The 20,775-nt window shown below is 37.6% G+C and overlaps 1 protein-coding gene across 3 annotated transcripts in view; it reads left to right on the top strand.

The window, feature by feature from the left end:
- The first annotated feature begins 20 nt into the window (after positions 1 to 20).
- The window catches only part of LOC135461486 (transient receptor potential cation channel subfamily M member-like 2), a 48,264-nt gene continuing 27,509 nt past the window's right edge, over positions 21 to 20,775 (top strand). Inside the window, exons 1-15 of one of the 3 annotated variants that reach the window (XM_064738611.1) lie at positions 379 to 383; positions 5,572 to 5,724; positions 9,580 to 9,739; positions 10,342 to 10,430; positions 12,862 to 13,042; positions 13,499 to 13,679; positions 14,338 to 14,501; positions 16,065 to 16,248; positions 16,863 to 16,975; positions 17,241 to 17,338; positions 17,742 to 17,947; positions 18,417 to 18,517; positions 19,076 to 19,210; positions 19,639 to 19,689; positions 20,332 to 20,482. In XM_064738611.1, coding sequence (XP_064594681.1) covers positions 5,618 to 5,724; positions 9,580 to 9,739; positions 10,342 to 10,430; positions 12,862 to 13,042; positions 13,499 to 13,679; positions 14,338 to 14,501; positions 16,065 to 16,248; positions 16,863 to 16,975; positions 17,241 to 17,338; positions 17,742 to 17,947; positions 18,417 to 18,517; positions 19,076 to 19,210; positions 19,639 to 19,689; positions 20,332 to 20,482 — 1,921 coding nt within the window. In that variant the 5' untranslated portion in view covers positions 379 to 383; positions 5,572 to 5,617. Of the gene's footprint in view, positions 384 to 5,571; positions 5,725 to 9,579; positions 9,740 to 10,341; positions 10,431 to 12,861; positions 13,043 to 13,498; positions 13,680 to 14,337; positions 14,502 to 16,064; positions 16,249 to 16,862; positions 16,976 to 17,240; positions 17,339 to 17,741; positions 17,948 to 18,416; positions 18,518 to 19,075; positions 19,211 to 19,638; positions 19,690 to 20,331; positions 20,483 to 20,775 lie in introns of all 3 variants that reach the window. The other 2 variants (XM_064738613.1, XM_064738612.1) reach the window with 2 other exon arrangements.

The raw sequence follows: 20,775 nt of genomic DNA, 5'->3' as shown, positions 1-20,775 counted from the left end.
GAAGATAGGTGACACAAGCCAAGGCATGGTATTGGCAGGTGCGCACAGTGTGTAAATGGACAGTCCCGCAAATTATTGGCCCCAAAAGGGCATTTTGTCCAGAAGAGATGTCTTCAAATTATGTCGATGGGAGTGTTTCTAAATATAAATGTGATAGGTCTGTAATATTTACAACTTTTGGAAGTATAGTCCACGATGTGTGCTAATAATAATAATGGCGGTCGTGAAAGTTGTTGTGGTAGTGTTGGTTAGCGACCTATGTATGTAGCATATGCTTGCCCCCGCATGCATGGAATTATTGACGAAAGAAAGCATGGATGCGGAGTATTATTTCGGTGACGGCTACACTTCATTTCACTTGTTGCTGAACTAAACTGGAGAAGGTAATTTTAGCTAGAAATGTTGTGACGTGTGAATGTTATTTTCTGATGTTGATTTGAATGTTCTATCCTTGCACGTGTGTTGTACAAAGATCGACATAGGGGCTTACATGTTTTCACCAACTCGGATGCCTTGAATCTATCAGTACAGAAAGGAAATTGAAGTATTATTTCAAAGGCAGCTGTATTAGATATATGGGAGCACAAATATATAGTTTATACTGAACCATGCATATTGAATTTCGGTACCTGTAGTACTGTATTGTAAGTTAATGATGTAAAGTGAATGAACCTATACCTACCAAAGAAATACACATAAGTGAAATGGACAATCATTGAACTGCAGGCTGTGCAAATTAAGTGTCAACACTGGGAATGTATAAGGATGGATTTAAACTGTTTATGACTCTGAGTACAGCAAAGGACAGAGTTACATGTGCATGTATACATGTGTATATAAAAAAACATTTTTTGGGAAAATTGATAGCACATACTTGGTAGACATGAGCAATAATTCTAACATATACCATCAAGTATACCATGCCCACATTTAAACAAGTAGCAATATTAGGCCAGGAACCTGTATGCCTACCTACCTGCTTCAAGCTGTATAACTGTTTGGATGACCTCCATTTCAGTTTTACACAGACTGCTATACCTTTAACAGCAGGGTGTTAATTGTTTGAGTATGACACCTGCTGGGTTGACCATAACTTATTAGTCAGGAGGTTTAAATATCAGATACTTGTATTTGACAACATTTCTTGTAAGGTTCTGATGGGTCGTAAAACAATTATGAATTACGTACAACTGATTTTTCTCCATCAGTTTTACTCTTGTAGAATTAGGAGTTGTGTCAGCATAGTATATTCATTGTATTTACTATCTGAGTAATAGTTAATGTCCTCTTAGTTGTACTTAACTGGTATTAAAAATAACTTTGATTAGGGCTCTGCTGTAGTGGAGCCTGCATGTTCACATACAGCATACATATATAGATTCAGTATGACTCAGTGGAACTTTTGTTCCGAGATCAATGCATGAACAGTAGGTTGGGAAATGTTTGGATACACCATAATCATGGCTGCTCAACCTCTAGTAAGAGGCTCAGCTATTCACATTTGTGTTGGTGAACAAATGTACATTGTAAAACGTCTTCTTCTCATCACTACACACAATTTTGTAATTGTTTATTTATTTATTTATTTATTTGATTGGTGTTTTACGCCGTAAGAATATTTCACTTATACGACGGGGGCCAGCATTATGGTGGGAGGAAACCGGGCAGAGCCTGGGGGAAACCTGCCAGCAACCTGCGGATGATCCTGGGTTTCCCCCGGTCTCTGCCCTGTTTCCTCCCACCAAAATGCTGCCGTATAAGTGAAATATTCTTGAGTACGGCATAAAATTCCAATCAAAAAAATTAAGTATTGTTTCTTAGTCCTGAGAAATGCGGCCTTCAGTTATCTGTGACATTTGAAAGATTAATCTCATCATTTGAACTGGTCAGATGAACATGTGAATCGTCACCCTCTGATGATGGGCACAGTCATAAAAGTGTATTCACCTGTTTATTGATATGGAAGCCATCTTAAAGTGACAGGCGGTACCACGTGGCAGTTACCTTAAATAGTTCCTCCCGAGAATTGATACATTTTGGGGGGTGGGGATAATCAGTACAAAACTCTATTAGGCGATAGAAAGGAGAGAGGGACATGGACAAGATGCAACTGACCAGCACTGAAATCTGCTCACTGACATTTACTCATCCTCTTAGTCAGTGCACTCAGACTAGAGAACTTTATGTTCTTGGGCACACATTTATTTTATCTAGCAAGCATTCTGCAGGAGTTATCTGAGATCCTGCCAGAACTACACCATAATGGCTAAGAATCTAAAATGACAATAAGAAAATTAAGAAATGAATTTACATTTTCCTAGCCTTGATGACTCTTCACACTAGGTATGTATCGATAAGTGTGTTCAGTGTGTGTTTAAATGTTTTAAATCACCAGTGGGGAGATTAAAGCAGATTTTGTTAACATGTATGTAAGATCCACACTGCTTACATGGGCAGAGGTCTGCACAAGTAGTTGTGTAGAGTTTATAGACAAATGGTTGCAGAAGGCAGTAAATGTGTACCAGAGGCATGTGTGTTACCAGCAGGTAATTCTGTGAGTGAAGTAATCAACTGCCTTGGTTATAGTTTTTGGCAAATTTGAGGTATTTGCAATTTGAATTTGGTTTTTATCATAAACTGCAAGGAACAATCAGAGAATTTGAGAATCAAAATGTAAAAGAAAAAACAAAGCAAATTTCAGTCCCGAGAGGGTTGTCTTAAAAACAAAAGTATAATGTTGGAGGTATATAATATCACTAAATGATCATAATGAAAAATTTAAACAAATTACTGGTAAGCGAGGTTGAACTTCTGTTATTGTGTATGTTAAATTCTTTAGAGATTGCCTGTAGAAGTGATCATCAGTCAATCATGACAAAATCAAACATTTTTTCCTATATTTTAATACATGCATGTAAAAAGATAATTATGAATGACATCTCTGGTGGTGAAAAACATGAATAGTTGATTTGTAGAAACATTAGCCTGAAGTTACATGCATTATAATTACTACATCTATACCATTTAAACATTTTTGGAAGATTTGATATGGAATTAAGATTTGGCCTGGTTGTTTATGATATGCAGTTGCTGAGTTTATTTGCACACAAAGGGCAGGTTGCTTGTAGTAAATTTTCATATATTGGCTTGTGTTAATTTTGTAGCATGTCATTATGCAATCTTGGCATACAAGTGAGCTCCTGTGATACAATAACATGCTTTTCCAGGGGGTTGTACCTCTGCTGGACCAGTCCATTTTCACCACTGACTTCTCAAGTACAGGTGTGGGTTGGCTCATTTTCCACAGTAGCAGGTCATATGTGCATTTAATACCTGGTTTTGTGGGTCAAGCTGGTCTGACCTTTTTATTGACACCCTTCACCAACTATTTTAGCCAGTTCAGGGGCAGAAGGCAACATGTACTGGTGAATGTTTTATTTTCAAGCCACATTGTGTTGAACAATGTTGAAATCCAGTTGTTGGATGGAGACTCTGAGCTGAGCTTGGGGTAGTCATGGAGATTCACTGCTATATATGAACACTCTGATGTAATATACGAGTATTTTAATCAACAATTTGACCAGACAATAACTGTTGTGAACTCTCGAGGTACAGCCCTATATATTTCTGTGGATTGTAATTGGTGAGCAGACTTTTGAAATTTCTTATTTAAGCCATAATACTGCAATTCTTCAACCTTTTCGCATGTATACAAGGTGTTTATTCAAGCATATTCTGAAGGCATTCTGTGTTGTCTGATAAAATTATACTTTTTGTGAAGCCCTGAAAGTGGCCAGACCAACCAATGTAGTTTTGTTTCCAAAACGTGCACAAATTGCTCTTAAAGTTGCTCTTTCATATTCTTTTTTTTTTTTTCTTTGAGCCTCCCCACCCCTCAGAGCTGTGTAAAGATATCTGTGTAATGAATTTGTTTGTTGAATTTTTTCAGTTAACAATAATATATATTAAAATGTATTTGTCAGAGTCTGTGGTTGTTGTGTACTATCATATAGTCGGTACGCATGTACGTTACTACCGCACTGACACGACAGATCTAGCCGTTAGTCTAATGAATTAGACCTTGTACGCTAAAGATAGCAATGTTTTAGTTGATTTTGGGCACCCAGATTGTGACCTTGTGTAGTTGCAAGGTTTAAAAATAAACAATGTCAAATCTTGACTTCCAAGAATCCCCCAGTTTTTCTTTGGAAAATATTTAATGGAACCATTGTGAGTTCTTATACATTTTACCTAGTGTTTTCTAACAAGAGATGTAGTGAACAGCATGTAAACTACCAGTGCATAAAATGTTTCAATTTTTACCTCAGGATATGTCTTCATTTTGTCACATGTTTTTTCTATAATGTAGTTTTCTCTGAAAGTCATTGTGATATCATTCTGGACTATCAGGCCAATCAGAAGTTCAAGAAATGAAAAAAATACTTTCCTGGTAACAAAACACACACATAACATATTTCAGCCTTTTAAATTTACATTTCATTCATTCGTTGATCCTGGCTCCGTTTGTGAGGCTCAGAAAGTATACTTTTCTGAAGAAATGATGTATAATTTGAAAGTTGGAGTGATGTTTTTCTCTAGTATGAAATTTGTTCTAAATTTACACTGAAAATTAAGTGAGATTGTCTTTATCAGAAAATCTGTCTATCAGGAAATGGGGTATGGTATATTTCTTCATCTTTTTGGATATTACTTTAACTTAGCTTGTTTTCATGAATTTGTTCTATTTCAAGGCTAATTAATTCCAGCCCTTTAAGAATTCCAAAGTGAAAAAACAAATACAAACCTGTCCAATAAGACCATAAAACCTCCCCCACCCACCACTTCTAGATCCGCCAATGTATCAGGTATGATTTTTATTATAGACTTTATCTAAAACTGTTTTTAGGATTCACTAGAAAAAAAAAACAGATAACCATGCATGGTAATATAGTTACCTTTTCAGGCACAGTGGCAACTCAGGTTGGATTAACCATTAATCGCTTGAACTGCCAGAGTATTACATGACCAGTTTACTCATAAAACGTTATCGTAAAGCTAAGATGTGCACAACTTTGGGCAGGAATTAAGATTCTTTCTTTCAACAGTTGAATTGTGTTTATTTGCACATTGATGTTACACTTCAGTTTTCGATCACACGTATACCTGATGTCACAGCTTTGTGACGCTGAATCCAAAGTGTAAATAGTGTTAAGTCTACCTATGAAGAGCCTATAGGATGGACTGAAATTAGTACAAAGCATTAATGACAAACATGTTAATTATTTAGTCGATGGCACCTTAATTAGCTGGCAGTTCTATTGCATAGGCACAAGAATTGCCACACCTTTTTAGCGCCCCTTATGCTACTAGTACTACTGTGACTGGTCTACTTACTCAGCTGGCTGCAGTTATTGATCACATGGTTTCATGCTTTAAGTGTATGCATGGTCTGTCAGATTCTGCCTGTGTCATTCCGCAGATTGTAGCAGTTTAACCAAGCAGTGATAGTCTTGATGGGAGGAGATTATTCCGTGTATATACATGTAATGTCTCATTGATGTGCTGACGCAGGCTGTGGAAGGATGCCAGGGCTGCAGGTCTACGAGTCTCTCGCCCAATGCCGTTTGGAATATTGATGGAAGATATCATTCAGCTGAAGGAAGTCAAAATGGACCCGGCACTTGTATCTAGACAGCGAGGTGCTGTGCAACCAAATGATCACAAGTAAATGAACCTAGAAACATAGAGTTTCTCCATGTAATTGGTGGTCTGTCTTGTCATTCCCTGTCTGTCACTGAATTTGACAGATCCTCAGTGGGTGTGTTTTCGGTGTACGTATATTTTCCTGTATTCCTGCGTCTAGTGCGGCATTATCAGAAACCTCAGTTTTCCTTCCTATCTTCACATCCTCTTTTCTGTGTACATGATCAATTTAATTCCTGCGAACTACATGGCTTGTTACGGTTTCACGATTTTAGGCATGTTGAATGGGCCCTGGTTATGTATAATTGTTGTATAGGAGTCAATCTATCCAGAAAGAGTATGTCAGGATTGATTCAAAATGTACTGGCGTATATATGTATCAAAAGATACCGGTACATATTGGCACACCACGCTATAGTACTTGTGAGCCTCCCGCACCCATCCCTGCCTCCAAACATGAGACCTGGGCATGCTTGTTCGAAAGAGTAACAGCTAATACTGGTATTAAGTCATATTTTATACTTAAAATTTTAGCCAAACTCAGCAACCCGTGCAGCTGTCAAAAAGTGCAGAGTCACAGTAGCAGATTTAGTTCATATTTATGTTGTTAATTACAATTTCTTTTAGGCCAGCCTATGTACAAAACTGAAGACTTGATTGGCTTTAAGCTAAATCTGGGGCTTACCTATTCCACAAGCCGTTTCTGACTAAAGCCAACATTTAAAATATATATATGATTTTCAAGTTTATTTCAGTTGAGCTCTAAAAATCAAAATTTTGACCTCGTCATCGGTGTTATCTTGAGATAAATCTACTTAAATATCAACTCACAGTACCAAAAACTAAGTATTATGATGAGGTTCAAAAGTTTAACTTTTATGTCAGAAAAATGGCTTGATGCAATCAACCCCAGAATCTCTTAATAGTCTATTAAAACCATGAATTTAATCAGTTATGTTTAGTGTGTGTACAGATATGTTTTAAGCATATTTTTAGGGCAATTTCTCTGCCTAGACTAAAAAATAGACAGTCTAGACAGTCTTGGAAGCCCTGATGTTGCCAAACCCACATAAAGATAAATTATTCATAGTCATAATGAATAAATTAAGGAATAAGTGTGTAAGGCCACGCCAATTAAAATGAATGTTTTACAAGCAGGATTAATCCTTTTTCAGTGTTGAAGTAGAGTATAAAGACAAACTAAAAACAATCACCTACATGTAATTCATGGGACTTATGGTGTGGTCTGTTCTGATAATTTTCCTGTTTTTCAAGACTTTCCAGTCTAGTCTAATAAGAAAATAGGGTGGATTTCCCTTTTTTTTTTCTTTTCGTTTTTGGATTGTTAGTGTCAGCTTGTCTAAAACAGAAAATAGTTTTTTGTTGCCTTCATTTGAATTTACCTTTAATCTTGCTAAAAAGGTTGAAGAAATAGAGTAACACCATAAGTACTCTATGTTGATAGTTTTTTTTTTGTTGTTTTTTGTGACTTATTGCCTGTAAAGAACACTTATTCAGGTACAGCAAGACACATAATATTCATACTGGTAATTGTTATATACCGTCTAACTTTTATGTAACCATATTGGTACATCATTTCTAAAAGTTAAAGACTATATTCTTGATATATTTTATGTGTATTTATTTATAGGCATTTGATCGGTGTTTTACGCTGTACTCAAGAATACTTCACTTATACAATGGCGCCCAGCATTATGGTGCGAGGAAACTGCAGAGCCCTGGGGAAACCCACAACCATCAACATGTTACTTGCAGACCTTCCCATGTACAGCAAATCATATGCTAATGCTTATTGTGAACTATTTATAAGGCCACAGTTTATTTTAGATGAAAAGCTATATGCACTGTACATGCAAATAGCTGTAGCCATTTTCCTTACCTGACTGTTAATTGCTAACTGGGTGGAAAGAGAGAGAGAGAGAGAGCTAGTTTTATGTCTAAATTTAGCTAACTTGCATGCCTAAGTGGACATACTCAGCGACAAATATGCCGACTGTGGCTCACTCTGATTGTCACCTTGATCATGCTGGCTGCACGCATAGGCCTCCCTATTTATCCATACATGTAGGTGTAGGAAGGACTAGCTGTGACCTGTACCTTCATTCTTGTAACTTTGTAAGCGTATTATGCGTGCCAGCATGTGTTGTTTCAATGACATGGAGATTGCCCATTAAGCATTACATGTTTGGGTCTTGCGTAGTGTCTCATGATTGTACATTCGTGTGTAATTAGGTGAACATTCCTACTCAAGCTGTTATATGTTTGTCAGCATGTCTGTGTGATCCAAACATAAATATATGTGCTAAATATATGTGTTGCTGTCAACCTTGATCATGTAGCCCTACATGGTAGGTTACAAAGTTAATTATCTATAAAAGGGTTAATGTTTTGTTTTTGCAGCTATGAAAGGATATTATCCCACAGCTGACAAGACTTTAATTTTGTTAACCGCTTTTCACCGATGCTACTATTAGTAGCTGTGACCAAACAAACCTTACTTCAATTGATTTGATACTTTATACCTTGTCAGTTCAACCATGACACGAGTGACGTTGAATTGTAGTGACAATTTATACTCGTTTACCTGTATATATGGAATACGCCTTTTTAATTGAATCAAGCCTCAAATGTGTTACAAGGAACGGCAATGCTGAAAGTGCATTCATATGAGGTAGACTTTGAAATGATATTTGTTTGCTTTCAATCCCTAAGTAACGAGAGGTGTTGGTTCAGTCCCACCCTCTGACAAGTCCTAAAGAGTCTCCCCCTGTGACCTCCCCTGCCTCATGGCCTGGGTGGCATTAATAAGTATTAATGAGGTTTTATGTAAAAAAAAAAAAAAAAAATCAGAGATCATTTCATTGCCTTTCACCGGTATGGCCCAGGACTTGATTCGTTAATTAGATGAAAATCTATGATGCTTTATTTAGTATTAAGCTGAAAAGCGACACGAGAGATCAATGCGTGTATCTTTACATGTAATATTCATCAGAGCGATTTTTTGATCATGAGTGACTGAATTTCTGCATGTGTACATATGTGTGTTTAGTAAAACTGATCTTAGATTCCTAAATGCCTTGCATCATGGTGGAATTGGGTTATTAGCCTGCATTTGGACATTATGATTTTTTTGTTTATGAACTTACGCAGCTTCTTATAACTTAATTAATTTCTGTAACAGCGCTGTATTTAAAATTGAACTCAGTGAAATAAAATGATTGTCGTGTTCTAAAGCAATGGTCTGGATTGAAAAGTCACATGTATCACATAACAAAGCCTTTAATTATCCGTTATCTTTGACCCTAAAACTAAAGTTTGTTTGACAACAAAACAGCATTATCACAAAAAGTGATAATGCTGTGGCTATATCCCTGTGTGTGAGCAGTGGGTGCTAATTGACCTGCCCCACATTTGTTCAGTGTGTCATGTTTGTGCATGTGGACTGCTCTCACCATGGGGTTATTATGTTATCCTACTTGGCATGCTTGTTGTATATAGCTAGTACAGAAACTGTTTCATGGGCCAGGCCCTCAACATGTAAACAAACCCCATAAGCACAGCCTGACTATTTACTTCATGTTGAGGGGAAATTGGACCATTTGATGTAGATATACTGTGTAGCATATACACATGTATTCTAAACTTCTCTGTACAGATTTTAGATACCTCAGGCTACCATACACCTATAAATTTTTTCTATACATTGTATATATTTTTAAAAAAATTGTTTCTAATTGTAGATGTAATGTGAATCATAATAACTACTTGTTGCATAGATGCAGTGTGTTTTATTTTTGGTGAATGTATTAATTATGTATTCTGAAATTTAGCCCAAACGGCCTTGTTTGTTTCCAGTATGACCCAGGTGTTGCCCGTCTCTGATGAGATGCACCCCGAGGGCTATCAGTCTATACCCATGAGCCATAAGGCCCTAGGGCAGACTCGTTCCAACCCTGCTGCGGATGAGGTGGACAATGTTAATTTTGAGGACATCCATGTCCCCGGGGTGGCTGATGTAAGTATGGAGCAGGAACGTTACCTGAAGCAATGAATAATTTTTATACTTACATACCATGCATCTACAGAAGAGCCCGATCCTAGCCATCAATCCTACACCCATTCTAGCCGGAGGATACGTTGATGACCAGTTCATGGTCAGGGTACAATACGAAGACCATGCACCTTCGTACCGTGACGCGATTCTCCGGCCATTGTACCTGGACCTTGGCAGACCGATGATCATGATCACTTAATGTTTTAACGCTAAATGTGGACTGATTTCCTGTAAACCGTCTTGCCTCTTCAGAACACCATGATGGCTCGCAGCATTTTTACTAGCACACAAGTTTCACACAAAATTCGGGTGTAAATAGCTTACTGTTTGGGACCCTAATGTTTTTGGTGCACCACTGGTATTCACCGTTCTCTTGAGGACAGGGGATTCAAGTTTGCACTGGTTTGTAATTTTGAACATTATTTTTAAATTTTCAAAGAAATCAAAGCATACTGATGATAAAATTCGACTACATTACTAACATTATTATGTTGTGAAGATTTACATTTAACGTAGATGAAATGCAGATATAGTCTCCTGTATGTATGGCGTTTTATGTACAGAACAATGAGATCAAGTGGATAAGAAGTCACCTGAAATGCAGAGTATGCTCACGTTACAAACCCCGAGAAGAAGAGGGGTCCGGACAGGCGTAAGTTGACTGATACTATATTGTCAGTATAAACACATACATTTCTGTATATACACAGAAAGAGGTTAAACTGAATGACAGCACCTGGCTAATGTTTATGTCTACTCGCAGTCTACCATTCAAAGTATTAGATTTCTTTCAACCCAGTAAATATTGGGTGAAACTTTGTCTTGACAGAGCTTCAGAGCGTCTCCATTATCGAGAGTAAGGTAACATCATGTTTACTCTAGCTCTCCAACTTAGATGGCATTTTCCATATAATAGTCTAAGCAGTAGCCTATTTGGCAGATAATAATTCGGCGATGAAGGCCAAAGTGATAAATATAGTTTTCTCGCAAATTGACATACTGGAAGAATATTTTTTCCTCTGTTTGAAATGCTGATACAGTAGGCTTACTATGTCATTTACAAGGAACTCCAGCGACTATGTTTAAATAACCTAGCTGAAAATGCACGGCCCGGGTATTCCTGGTTCAGGTCGTAGCTTCCAGAGGAGTTGTGCTGGTGATTTGGACCACTGTTAAATGTTTACAAGATTACAATAGGATTGTTGTACAACTAGATTCATGCTCAGTTCTGAAACAAATGGAAATCAATCTAAGCACCACTGAGGCTGATCTTGACTTTCGACTGCCACTGGATTTTAAACTTCAGTTTTGCAGTAGTGGCTTCTAAGTTGAAAGCAGTGCTGACCTAGTTATTGCAGATGTCAGAGAAAGCACGTGGGCGTGAACAAGGCGTTTCAATAATTGTACTGGATTTGATGAAAGAAAACAGAAAAAACATGCGTCGTATGTGAGAAAGACGAATGAGCAAAATTTAAATTCTTCATTCGTAATAAATTAGGACAAGAAAATTAGATCATAAGATTTAATTTCAAGCGTTATCCAATGACATGCTGTCTTCTCATTCCCATTAACCTTCAGCATCCCTAATGAATTTTGCACCAACTCTGATATTTGTTGTTTAGAAGCTGCTGACTAAACGCTAAAATGAAGGACAAAAATGTATTTGCCCAATAAGGAGATGAATGTGGTTTGAGCCGAGACGGTATGCAACTGACTAATTTGCGATACTGTCATTGAGTATTAGGGCCTACATGGCTGATTTTACGTGGTACATAAATGATACAGATCTGCTCCACATGTCGTCATATGACTGAAAAATTGTTGAGTACGATGTTAAACCCCAAGCACTCACTCTGCTCCACATGCAACACTTTGTGAAATGGCCCTTTGGCTGTACGTAACAAAATTGTTGTAAATGATCTCAAAATGATGTCTTATGCAGTAGTTCTGTGTTGTCATATGTCACTTCATGGAGTGAATGGGTAAATGCTATGTCACAGCTTAGGCTGCACAGTCAGATAGCAGTGTGTTTGATTGGATAAAATTCTCAAGATGGCGCCCTCGACTCACACCAGCCATTTGTGCAGTATTGTAATTTTGTTCTGCATGTTATTCGGTGAAATCTCATTAAAATAATAAGGTATGGTACTTTTTAGAAGCTTGAGTATCCTGCTTTTGATTGAAATATGTTTTATCCAGGTGCTGTCTTCTCCTTGAAATCAGTTGTCTGAAATGTAATATTGAACTTTCTTTGCAATTTGACCAGTTTTATTCAAGTCCATTAATGAATATTTCTACATGTAGTGTGAGGTCCCCATGGCTGAAGTGGTTAGCATGCCAGCACAGTGCAATGACACAGCAGCCTCTCACTAATGTGATCGCTGTGAGTTCAAGTCCAGCTCATGCTGGCTTCCTCTCTGGTCTGCTACATCTGCGTATGGATGTGGGTTTCCCACAGGTTCAAGCCCGGCTACCTCCCATCATAATTTTGGCCCCCGTTCTATGAGTGAAATAACCTTCAGTACAGCATAAGACATTAGTCAATTACTAGTGAAGGACTACTACATGTAGTGTTAATTCACAGAGCTGAAAACTATTGAACAGTTTTTACATACAGTCTTGACATAACATAACAAACCCAAGGTTTTCACGCAGGTTTTCTTACAGGTTTTCACAGTACATGTCACTGATTACAGTATTAAAATCACAAATCAGCCCATGGTGCATGTCGATCTTCCTTTCTGGGTGTACATGGGAAGGTCTGTCAATAACCTTCTGATTAATTCCTCAATCTTACACAACCACTTAAGAGTTTTTTGTCAAGTCTGAGTACTTTGTTATCAGAGAAACTGTTGACATCAAAAGTATAACGTTAAGGACTTTTTGTGCATGTAACAGTGCATTTTTACAGGCCAGACTTAGGTGACATGCAGTAACAGTAAACCATGTACACACGATTTTTCACCAATTAATCACTTTTCTGTTCTGTAGCTCAGCTGGGTAGTAATGAAAAAAATTAATGAAGTTTACAGGATATTTACTGCATACGCAATGTAGATAAGTCCCCTTTTGTTATTAAACAGCCCCCACGGGAGTTCTCACCCAAAATGTTATTGTGGATACAAGAGATCTGAGCATTCCTCAGCTGCCTTGGACAATCCCCGTCCAGAGGAGCCATGGAGGGAAGAAACACACACCATGAGAGTGCCAACCAATGCGTTCGGAGACATAGAGTTTGTCGGGTTTGGACAGAAAATTGGCAAGGTACATGAAGTGTTTCGTTTCTCAAATCTTTACATTCATGTCACCCTGTTGTCCCAAAATACATGGATACAGTATCATCGCTGCATGGTGTTCATATGCGTAGGCTTACTGAATTTTAGGTATAAACACATTCATTCGAGCCTATAAACCATTGCTGTATTGAAGTAAAGCTTTAACTCAGGAAATCCTATTTCCACAATCAGCTTATCGTGGTTTATTCTATATCATCTTATCAGACGAAAATTCAGGTTGAGAGACGGGATTTCACTTAAAATCAACTGTTTCCCAGGTTTTGACTCATTCTGACTCTCCCTGTTTCAGAAGTATGCGTGTGTGAAGCACAAGATGTGTCATTCCTATGGTTTTGAAGTAACTTCATAAAGACAAACCAGAATTCACAGTACATGTACATGAACTGTATGTGAGGTCTATGGCGTCTCCCGCTTTGTGTTTCAGTATGTACGAGTGGACCACAAGACGGACACTGGCCTCCTGCTCCAGCTGATGATGAACCACTGGGACTTAGAGCATCCCAACCTCCTCATCTCTGTTACTGGTGGAGCCAAAAATTTCCTCATGAAACCCAGACTTAAGGAGGTCTTCAGGAGAGGCCTGATGAAGGCTGCACAGAGCACAGGTGAGTCAACAAAATCAGCGTATAAGTGAAACTGTGGTAGGGCTTTAACTGTGAAACCTAGGAAACATGGTTTTTAACCGTAAAACATCAGAGAGCTTTAGAAATTTGAGTCCTTGTTCTCTCTAAAGAGTCAGTTTTTCATAACTTGAATAAAATGGTTGTGTAAGTTGTGCCAGTTTATGTGATTATGACTTATACAGTGTCTTTTTTCTGAAAATGAAAACAGTTACAAGAAATTAGATTTACAGTGTTACCTAAAATAGCCTCTGTTATCTTAATGTTTGTGTTAACAGATTGTAATAATTCTGTGTGCCATAAGGCCTTACTACAGGACATGTGGTGTAATCCACCAAAATTCAGTACCATCTCCCTGTTTGTCAGTGTGCCAGAATTGATTATTTGAGACTGTGTCAGATTTAATAATTTGTCAGTGAAATTTCAGGCTGTTTTTAACAGTAGTTTATTTTCATTACGCCCCTTAATTTTTCTGCAACATGCTATGACTTAACATTTGTCACAAGGAGAGTATTTTAAATGAACTAAGAACTAATGTTACTCATAAAACTAAGACAAGAAAACCTGGTTACAAAAAAATTTGAATACAGAAGAATTTGAGAAGTAAACTGTGTATTTTATGTCTACCATATTGTGTAAACAGGAGCATGGATCATCACTGGAGGAACACATGCCGGGGTGATGAAGCATGTAGGGGAGGCTGTACGGGACTACGGGCTAGCACAAACTTCACAGAAGAAAGTCATCGCGATTGGTATAGCCACCTGGGGCTGCATTCAGCGGAAAGAAACGCTAATTAATGAGAATGTAAGTCAAGAGACAGATGTCGAAGTACTCGCACATGTAGTCAGGTTAAACACAAAAAAAAAAAACAAAGTAAAATTTCTACATTTGTTCAACTAATAGGATTTATATGTATGTTAAGTCTTTTTGAGCTCACCTGTATATAATACAGGCATGGCTTATGTCGTACCCTGAGCGTCAGCGTCTTTTTGAGCTCACCTGTATATAATACAGGCAAGGCTTATGTCGTACCCTGAGCGTCGGCGTCTTTTTGAGCTCACCTGTACATAATACAGGCAAGGCTTATGTCGTACCCTGAGCGTCGGCGTCTTTTTGAGCTCACCTGTATATAATACAGGCAAGGCTTATGTCGTACCCTGAGCGTCGGCGTCTTTTTGAGCTCACCTGTACATAATACAGGCAAGGCTTATGTCGTACCCTGAGCGTCGGCGTCTTTTTGAGCTCACCTGTATATAATACAGGCATGGCTTATGTCGTACCCTGAGCGTCGGCGTCTTTTTGAGCTCACCTGTATATAATACAGGCAAGGCTTATGTCCTACCCTGAGCGTCGGCGTCTTTTTGAGCTCACCTGTATATAATACAGGCAAGGCTTATGTCCTACCCTGAGCGTCGGCGTCTTTTTGAGCTCACCTGTACATAATACAGGCAAGGCTTATGTCGTACCCTGAGCGTCGGCGTCAGCGTCCAATAATAAAGTAATGGTAAGCCAAATGTTAGGTTTGATTCAGTGTGTACAGTACTGAAAATCACTGAATTCCTGACTTCATGAACACTGAATTCCTGTGTACTGTGTACAAGAATCAATGTTAAACAAAGCGTTAGGGGTGGTATCTCAAACAGTACTGCAGGTATTGAGCTCAGGGTTTGATCACATGCAGAGCACAGTACCATGAGGGGGTTATTTCATCGTTGATTGGGTGTGTGCATATTAAATAACGTAAATCAATCAATTCCTGACTTAGTGTATCTTAAAAAGTATTGTATGTATTGACCTGAAGTTTTACATGCATGTAAAGCACAATGACGCAAGATGGATGTTGCATTGCTGATGCTCTATTAACGCCCATAAATTACCAAATTCACGATTTCAGTTCTTTATGCGTTGAGTTGAACCTTTGCATTCATGTGTCTCACACAGACAAGCTCTTTGGTAACAAATAAGTCTTTTGTGTATTGGCTTTAAAGTGTACATTTCTGGACTCCAATACCTATAGAATACCTGACTGCCATCATGTAAGTGAAAGAATTTTGAATACCGTGTAAAGCACGAATTCTCCCCACCATCATGATGCCTGCTGTCGTATAAGTGAAACATTCTTGAGCACAGTATAAAACACTAGTCAGATAAATAAATAAGGCATGAATCAAACTAATAGTCTTAAGATCTGATTAACAGAAACTTGAAAAGATACACTGTCCAGTATGGCTATATTTTGGTATGCATATTGTATCTGACACACTTGAGATATATACGTTTGTAAAAACTTCATAGCCACCACCATGTTTAAATGTCAATGATTGCCCCCAAGTCATGACCAGATGTTGTTGTTGTTGTTGGGTACAGGGCATGTGGCCTGCCCATTATCGCCTGGATGACACGCGTGTGAAAAAAGAGACTGCACTAGATTCCAACCATTCTCATTTTATTCTGGTGGATAATGGCACACAACACCATTTTGGGGTGGAGATCCCATTTAGAGCTGAACTGGAGACAGCCATTTCTACAATGAAGACAGCATCAGGAACTGGTAATACACACATACACATACTTAGGGGTGGGTCGATCAGTAGAGTGATGTCCCTTTACGACAGTCAATTCAGTGTACCAGTTTTAGCAAGGCTTGGTATGTAGAATATACTAACATAATTAAAACAATATTAGATCAGTCTTAATGACTCAATTATGTTCTTATTAATTGCAAACTAATGATATGCAACTGGTAGTTTTATCAAAACACTGACTCAGCATCCTGTTTTTTTAAGAAAATGATTAAAAGGTGTGAAATGTATTAGGTCTCCTTTATATCATTGTAAAACAACATAAAAGTCCATAAAATGTGGCAATCATTTATATGTCTAAAATAACAAATATTTAATCTGAGTTTGTCATTTTTATTTTCAACTCATAAACTGAGTGAATAACCAAACATTTTGACCGCTGAAAGTTAAACCTCAACTTCATCATCATATTTATTTTTAGCTCTTCGAATGAGTGTCCTCGCAATTTTCAGAAATTAAACCTCTGCATGAAGCATTCTGTACTGATTAAACGTAACATTTTATTTAAAACCTTGTCTGACCTGACCATAGACCTAGCATTGTGTTATGTTTGCTGAAATGGTGGTCTCTGATGTTTTCACAGTGGATGATGGCATTAAGGTGCCCTTAGTGTTACTGGTGCTGGAAGGAGGGCCGGGCACGCTGGAAACTGTCTACAGCTCAATACGCAAAGGAACACCCGCCGTCATAGTACAGGTTAGAAATACGTTTACAACCTTATATTTTTTTATTCATCATTAATATCAGCTTGTATGTACCTTTTTAGCTCTGAAATATAAAAATGTTTAAAAACCCCACCTGATATTGTTTTGTGGAAGATCATCAGGGCAGTTTTTAGACAATGATTCTCTGACTCATGACTGTCATGCTTCAACACTAGGCAAGTAATACAACTGAATAGCTTGTATATTTAATGGAAAGATGGTGTTTGATAAGATCTATTTACTGCATGCATTTGTAGGGTTCTGGGAGAGTAGCAGACATACTTGCATATGCCTACAAGAATGCCCATGAAGAGGAAGTGGAGGTCACTGACCAAGAAGGGAGGACGGTCAAGAGGTCTGTGTGCAGAAATCTGCTTGTAATCCATGAAATTTTGTAATGATTTCATCTCCATAAATGCTCAGCAGTAGACGGGAAAAGCAGAACAATTTCTGCCTGGGTTATGATGTGAGGTTTTATGATGTGTATTTTAATTAATGAACTGCTTTTATGGTTTGCTGTATCCAGCAGGTTTTTGTCCATTCCTGAGTTACACATTACACAAGTGCTTATAGTTTTTTTGGAGTGTAGTATAATATTCTGTTGGATAGGTGTAAAGTTCAACACCATAAGTACAATTTCAAGACCTTTAATAGTCTGTAATTTTTGGGGTGTATATAATAATTACTGACTGACTTATGGTCATATACAAAATGACCATTATATGGCAGTTGAGATGAAATACTTGTATGTCCTACAGGACGATCAAGGGCATGGACGCCCAGACGGAAGCAGAGATCACACAGATGATTAAGGATGACTTTGGTGAGAGGGACCTGAACACCCATGTGGGGCGGGTGCGGGAATGTCTGCAGAACCCTGACCTCCTCACTGTGTTCCAGCTGGACGATATGTCGTCGTCATCGAAAGATGTGGATGTCGCTATCCTGAAAGCCATGTTGAAGGGTAGGATGTGACTAGCAAAATATACATAGTCTAAATGCAAACTGCAATCGTCATCTGCATGCCTCAGTTTAGATATCATTTTCGGATTTAGCCATGTATGCCCTGTGTATAAACCTGTCTACAATGTTTTTTCGAAAAACTCAATGTGTTAAGATTGCTGCCGTTAATTGTAAGAGTAAGAGTAGTAGTGGGGAAAATTCTGATTAAAGTAACACTTCATCCACCAACTGATCCCCAGCATCACAGGAACTTGTCAGTTACGACTAATGAAAAAGGAAGATAAAAAGAATAAAATCTGGTTCACTAACTTTCTTGGATACAAGTAGGTGTGAGTTTTTTATATGTGGTGGAATGGGTTAAGGTGTGTGCCTTTCAATCATGTGAGACCTTGGTGGTAGTATTTATTTATTCTGGATAGCTGCAAAAATATCATTGACCATGCATATTTGGTTTGATTTCTTGTTTCTAGCCAACAGTAATCAGGTAATGGATCAGCTGCGACTTGCTCTTGCCTGGAACAGAATTGATGTGGCCAAGAGTGAAATCTTCACGGATGACAGAGAATGGAAGGTAATCCTGTGATTATCTCCCCTTGTCTTAACTGCCTTTCTGACTCACTGTTTCCAAATATCTTTTTATAAGGCTGTTACGAGATGGAAATTACGATGATTGACATAACTCTTACATTAGGGCAAACAATTTTTTATTGGGTCTATCGTAGGGTAGAATAATTGATTTAGTTTAATGCCTAGGGTGAGTATATTGTTGAACTTAATTCTAGATAAAAGCTAGAGCACTCACCCTACAGCTTTGATGACTTGAATATGCATGCTACATACAGTATATACTGCATGGTACATGCACTATATACTAGGTGACCTGGACAATAAATGCTTCATTCTCATTGTAAGAGGAAGGTGAGAAATGATAATATAAAAGTTTGATTTCATGGTTTTAAGTGGAGATTCAAAAACATACAGATGTTTTAATTCTTTGCCACTTCACATTTCAAATGACATTGTTCTTGCATGGAATCTTAGTACATATATCTGCAAAGCATCACAAAATGAGTTTGGTTTGATTAGTATGTGAATGTGAACCCAGCTGTCACTGTGATCTTTTCCCCAGACGGGCAGTTTAGATGACATTATGCTGTCTGCTATACTCTTGGACAGAACAGACTTTGTTAAACTATTTCTGGAGAATGGTGTCAGTCTGAGAGAGTTTCTCACCATAAAGCGCCTCCTACAGTTGTATAACCAGGTATGTGTGTTGTTCACATTTTCTACATCGTGACTGGATTTGTTGGTAGCATCTGTGGTATCAGATACTTTCACTAACAAAAAAAATAATTTTTAATTTTTGTGACATGTCTTGTCATAATAACATATGAAATGTTGTAAATTTGGAAAATAGTAATGATGGCTATTGAAAAAATTTCAGGTCAAGTCAGCTGTTAGATATACTTTATAAAACAGATACATACAGTCACTGGTATGTGTGTACTGATTTCAACACAGTGTCTAAGATTGTGACATAAAATCTCATTTGGAAAGCAAGCTCAGGAGATTGGAACTATTAGTTTTATTGTGTCGCAATAGTAACATCCTAGAAAATTATTTCAAAATAACATGTTCTTTTTTTTTTCTTTTTTTGTTTTTGTTCTTTTTATTTTTATTTTTTTTATTTAGATTCCACTGAAAAGTCAACTCTACCAGCTGTTGCTCAGGACTAAAAGCAAGGTACAAGTTTTTTGTTCTGTTGATAATTTTAAACAGCTTTAGAAGAATAAATAGTGAGTGGTGCAGATCAGGTTGGCTATTGACATTCATGTTTCATTTGATGCCAGTCTTAAATATGAACTAAACATGGTCTGACCGTTTGAAATGTGAAATAAACTTTTAACATTATAGAAAAAAGGAATCTGAAATTTTATATTTTTACCAAATTTTGCTTGGAAATTTGCATGTATTAAGCATCTAACAGAGGTTTATATATAGGTCACATCAACTGTGGTTTACTGAATTGTGTATGCCTCAAGAAGTTAGGACACACTTTAATCAATATCTAGCCACTGTATTTCACCTGAAATTTAGCTTTTTTCAAGTGACACATTTTGCTGGAGTCTGATTTATCTACCTTAGTGATTCAAGAGTTTTTTGTGAAGTTTGATTAATTTCTTATCAGTCATGTCAGAAAAAACTTAAGTGTTGGAATCAAAAGTATCATCTTAAGGCCCGTACGTGCTTTAAGTGGAATAAGGTTTTTAGTTTTGTTAATGCCATGAATACAATGAAGTTTTCTGAAACTTACATCAGATATGATATTCTATATGCATCAGTGTATTAGGTTTTTTGCTTTATCTCATGCACAATTTTTTTCAGACACGTCAATATGCTTCTTTACATGACATTGGAACCTTGATCAAAACGTTAATGGGGGATTTTTATGAGCCCCTGTATTTCCGAGACTCCAGATACATGTTCACGGATGCTGATGCCCTCATGCAAGAACCACACGAGACAACTGAACCAGGTGAGAATATGCGCTTGTTGTGCATGATACATAATGTAATGCAGGTTGTTAATCCCAGCAGAGTGAGCGTGTATCCAGGGTTTTATCGCCTAGTGACTTGCACAGGTCATTGTTTGTCATGTATTATTATAGGTGACCTATGTGCTTGTGTGATGTCGCTGATAGAACTGCAATTTTCTACATACATGTCATATCAGTGTTTATCTTTTATTCAGTATTTTATTCCATTCATTGTTATATTGTTACCTGTTGTTCACCTACTTCAGACATGTTCAGTCCACAATGGGAATAGC

The sequence above is a fragment of the Liolophura sinensis genome, chromosome 1 (assembly GCF_032854445.1).
Source record: "Liolophura sinensis isolate JHLJ2023 chromosome 1, CUHK_Ljap_v2, whole genome shotgun sequence".
NCBI lineage: Eukaryota > Metazoa > Mollusca > Polyplacophora > Chitonida > Chitonidae > Liolophura > Liolophura sinensis.
This window is presented reverse-complemented; position numbering and strand designations above follow the sequence as displayed.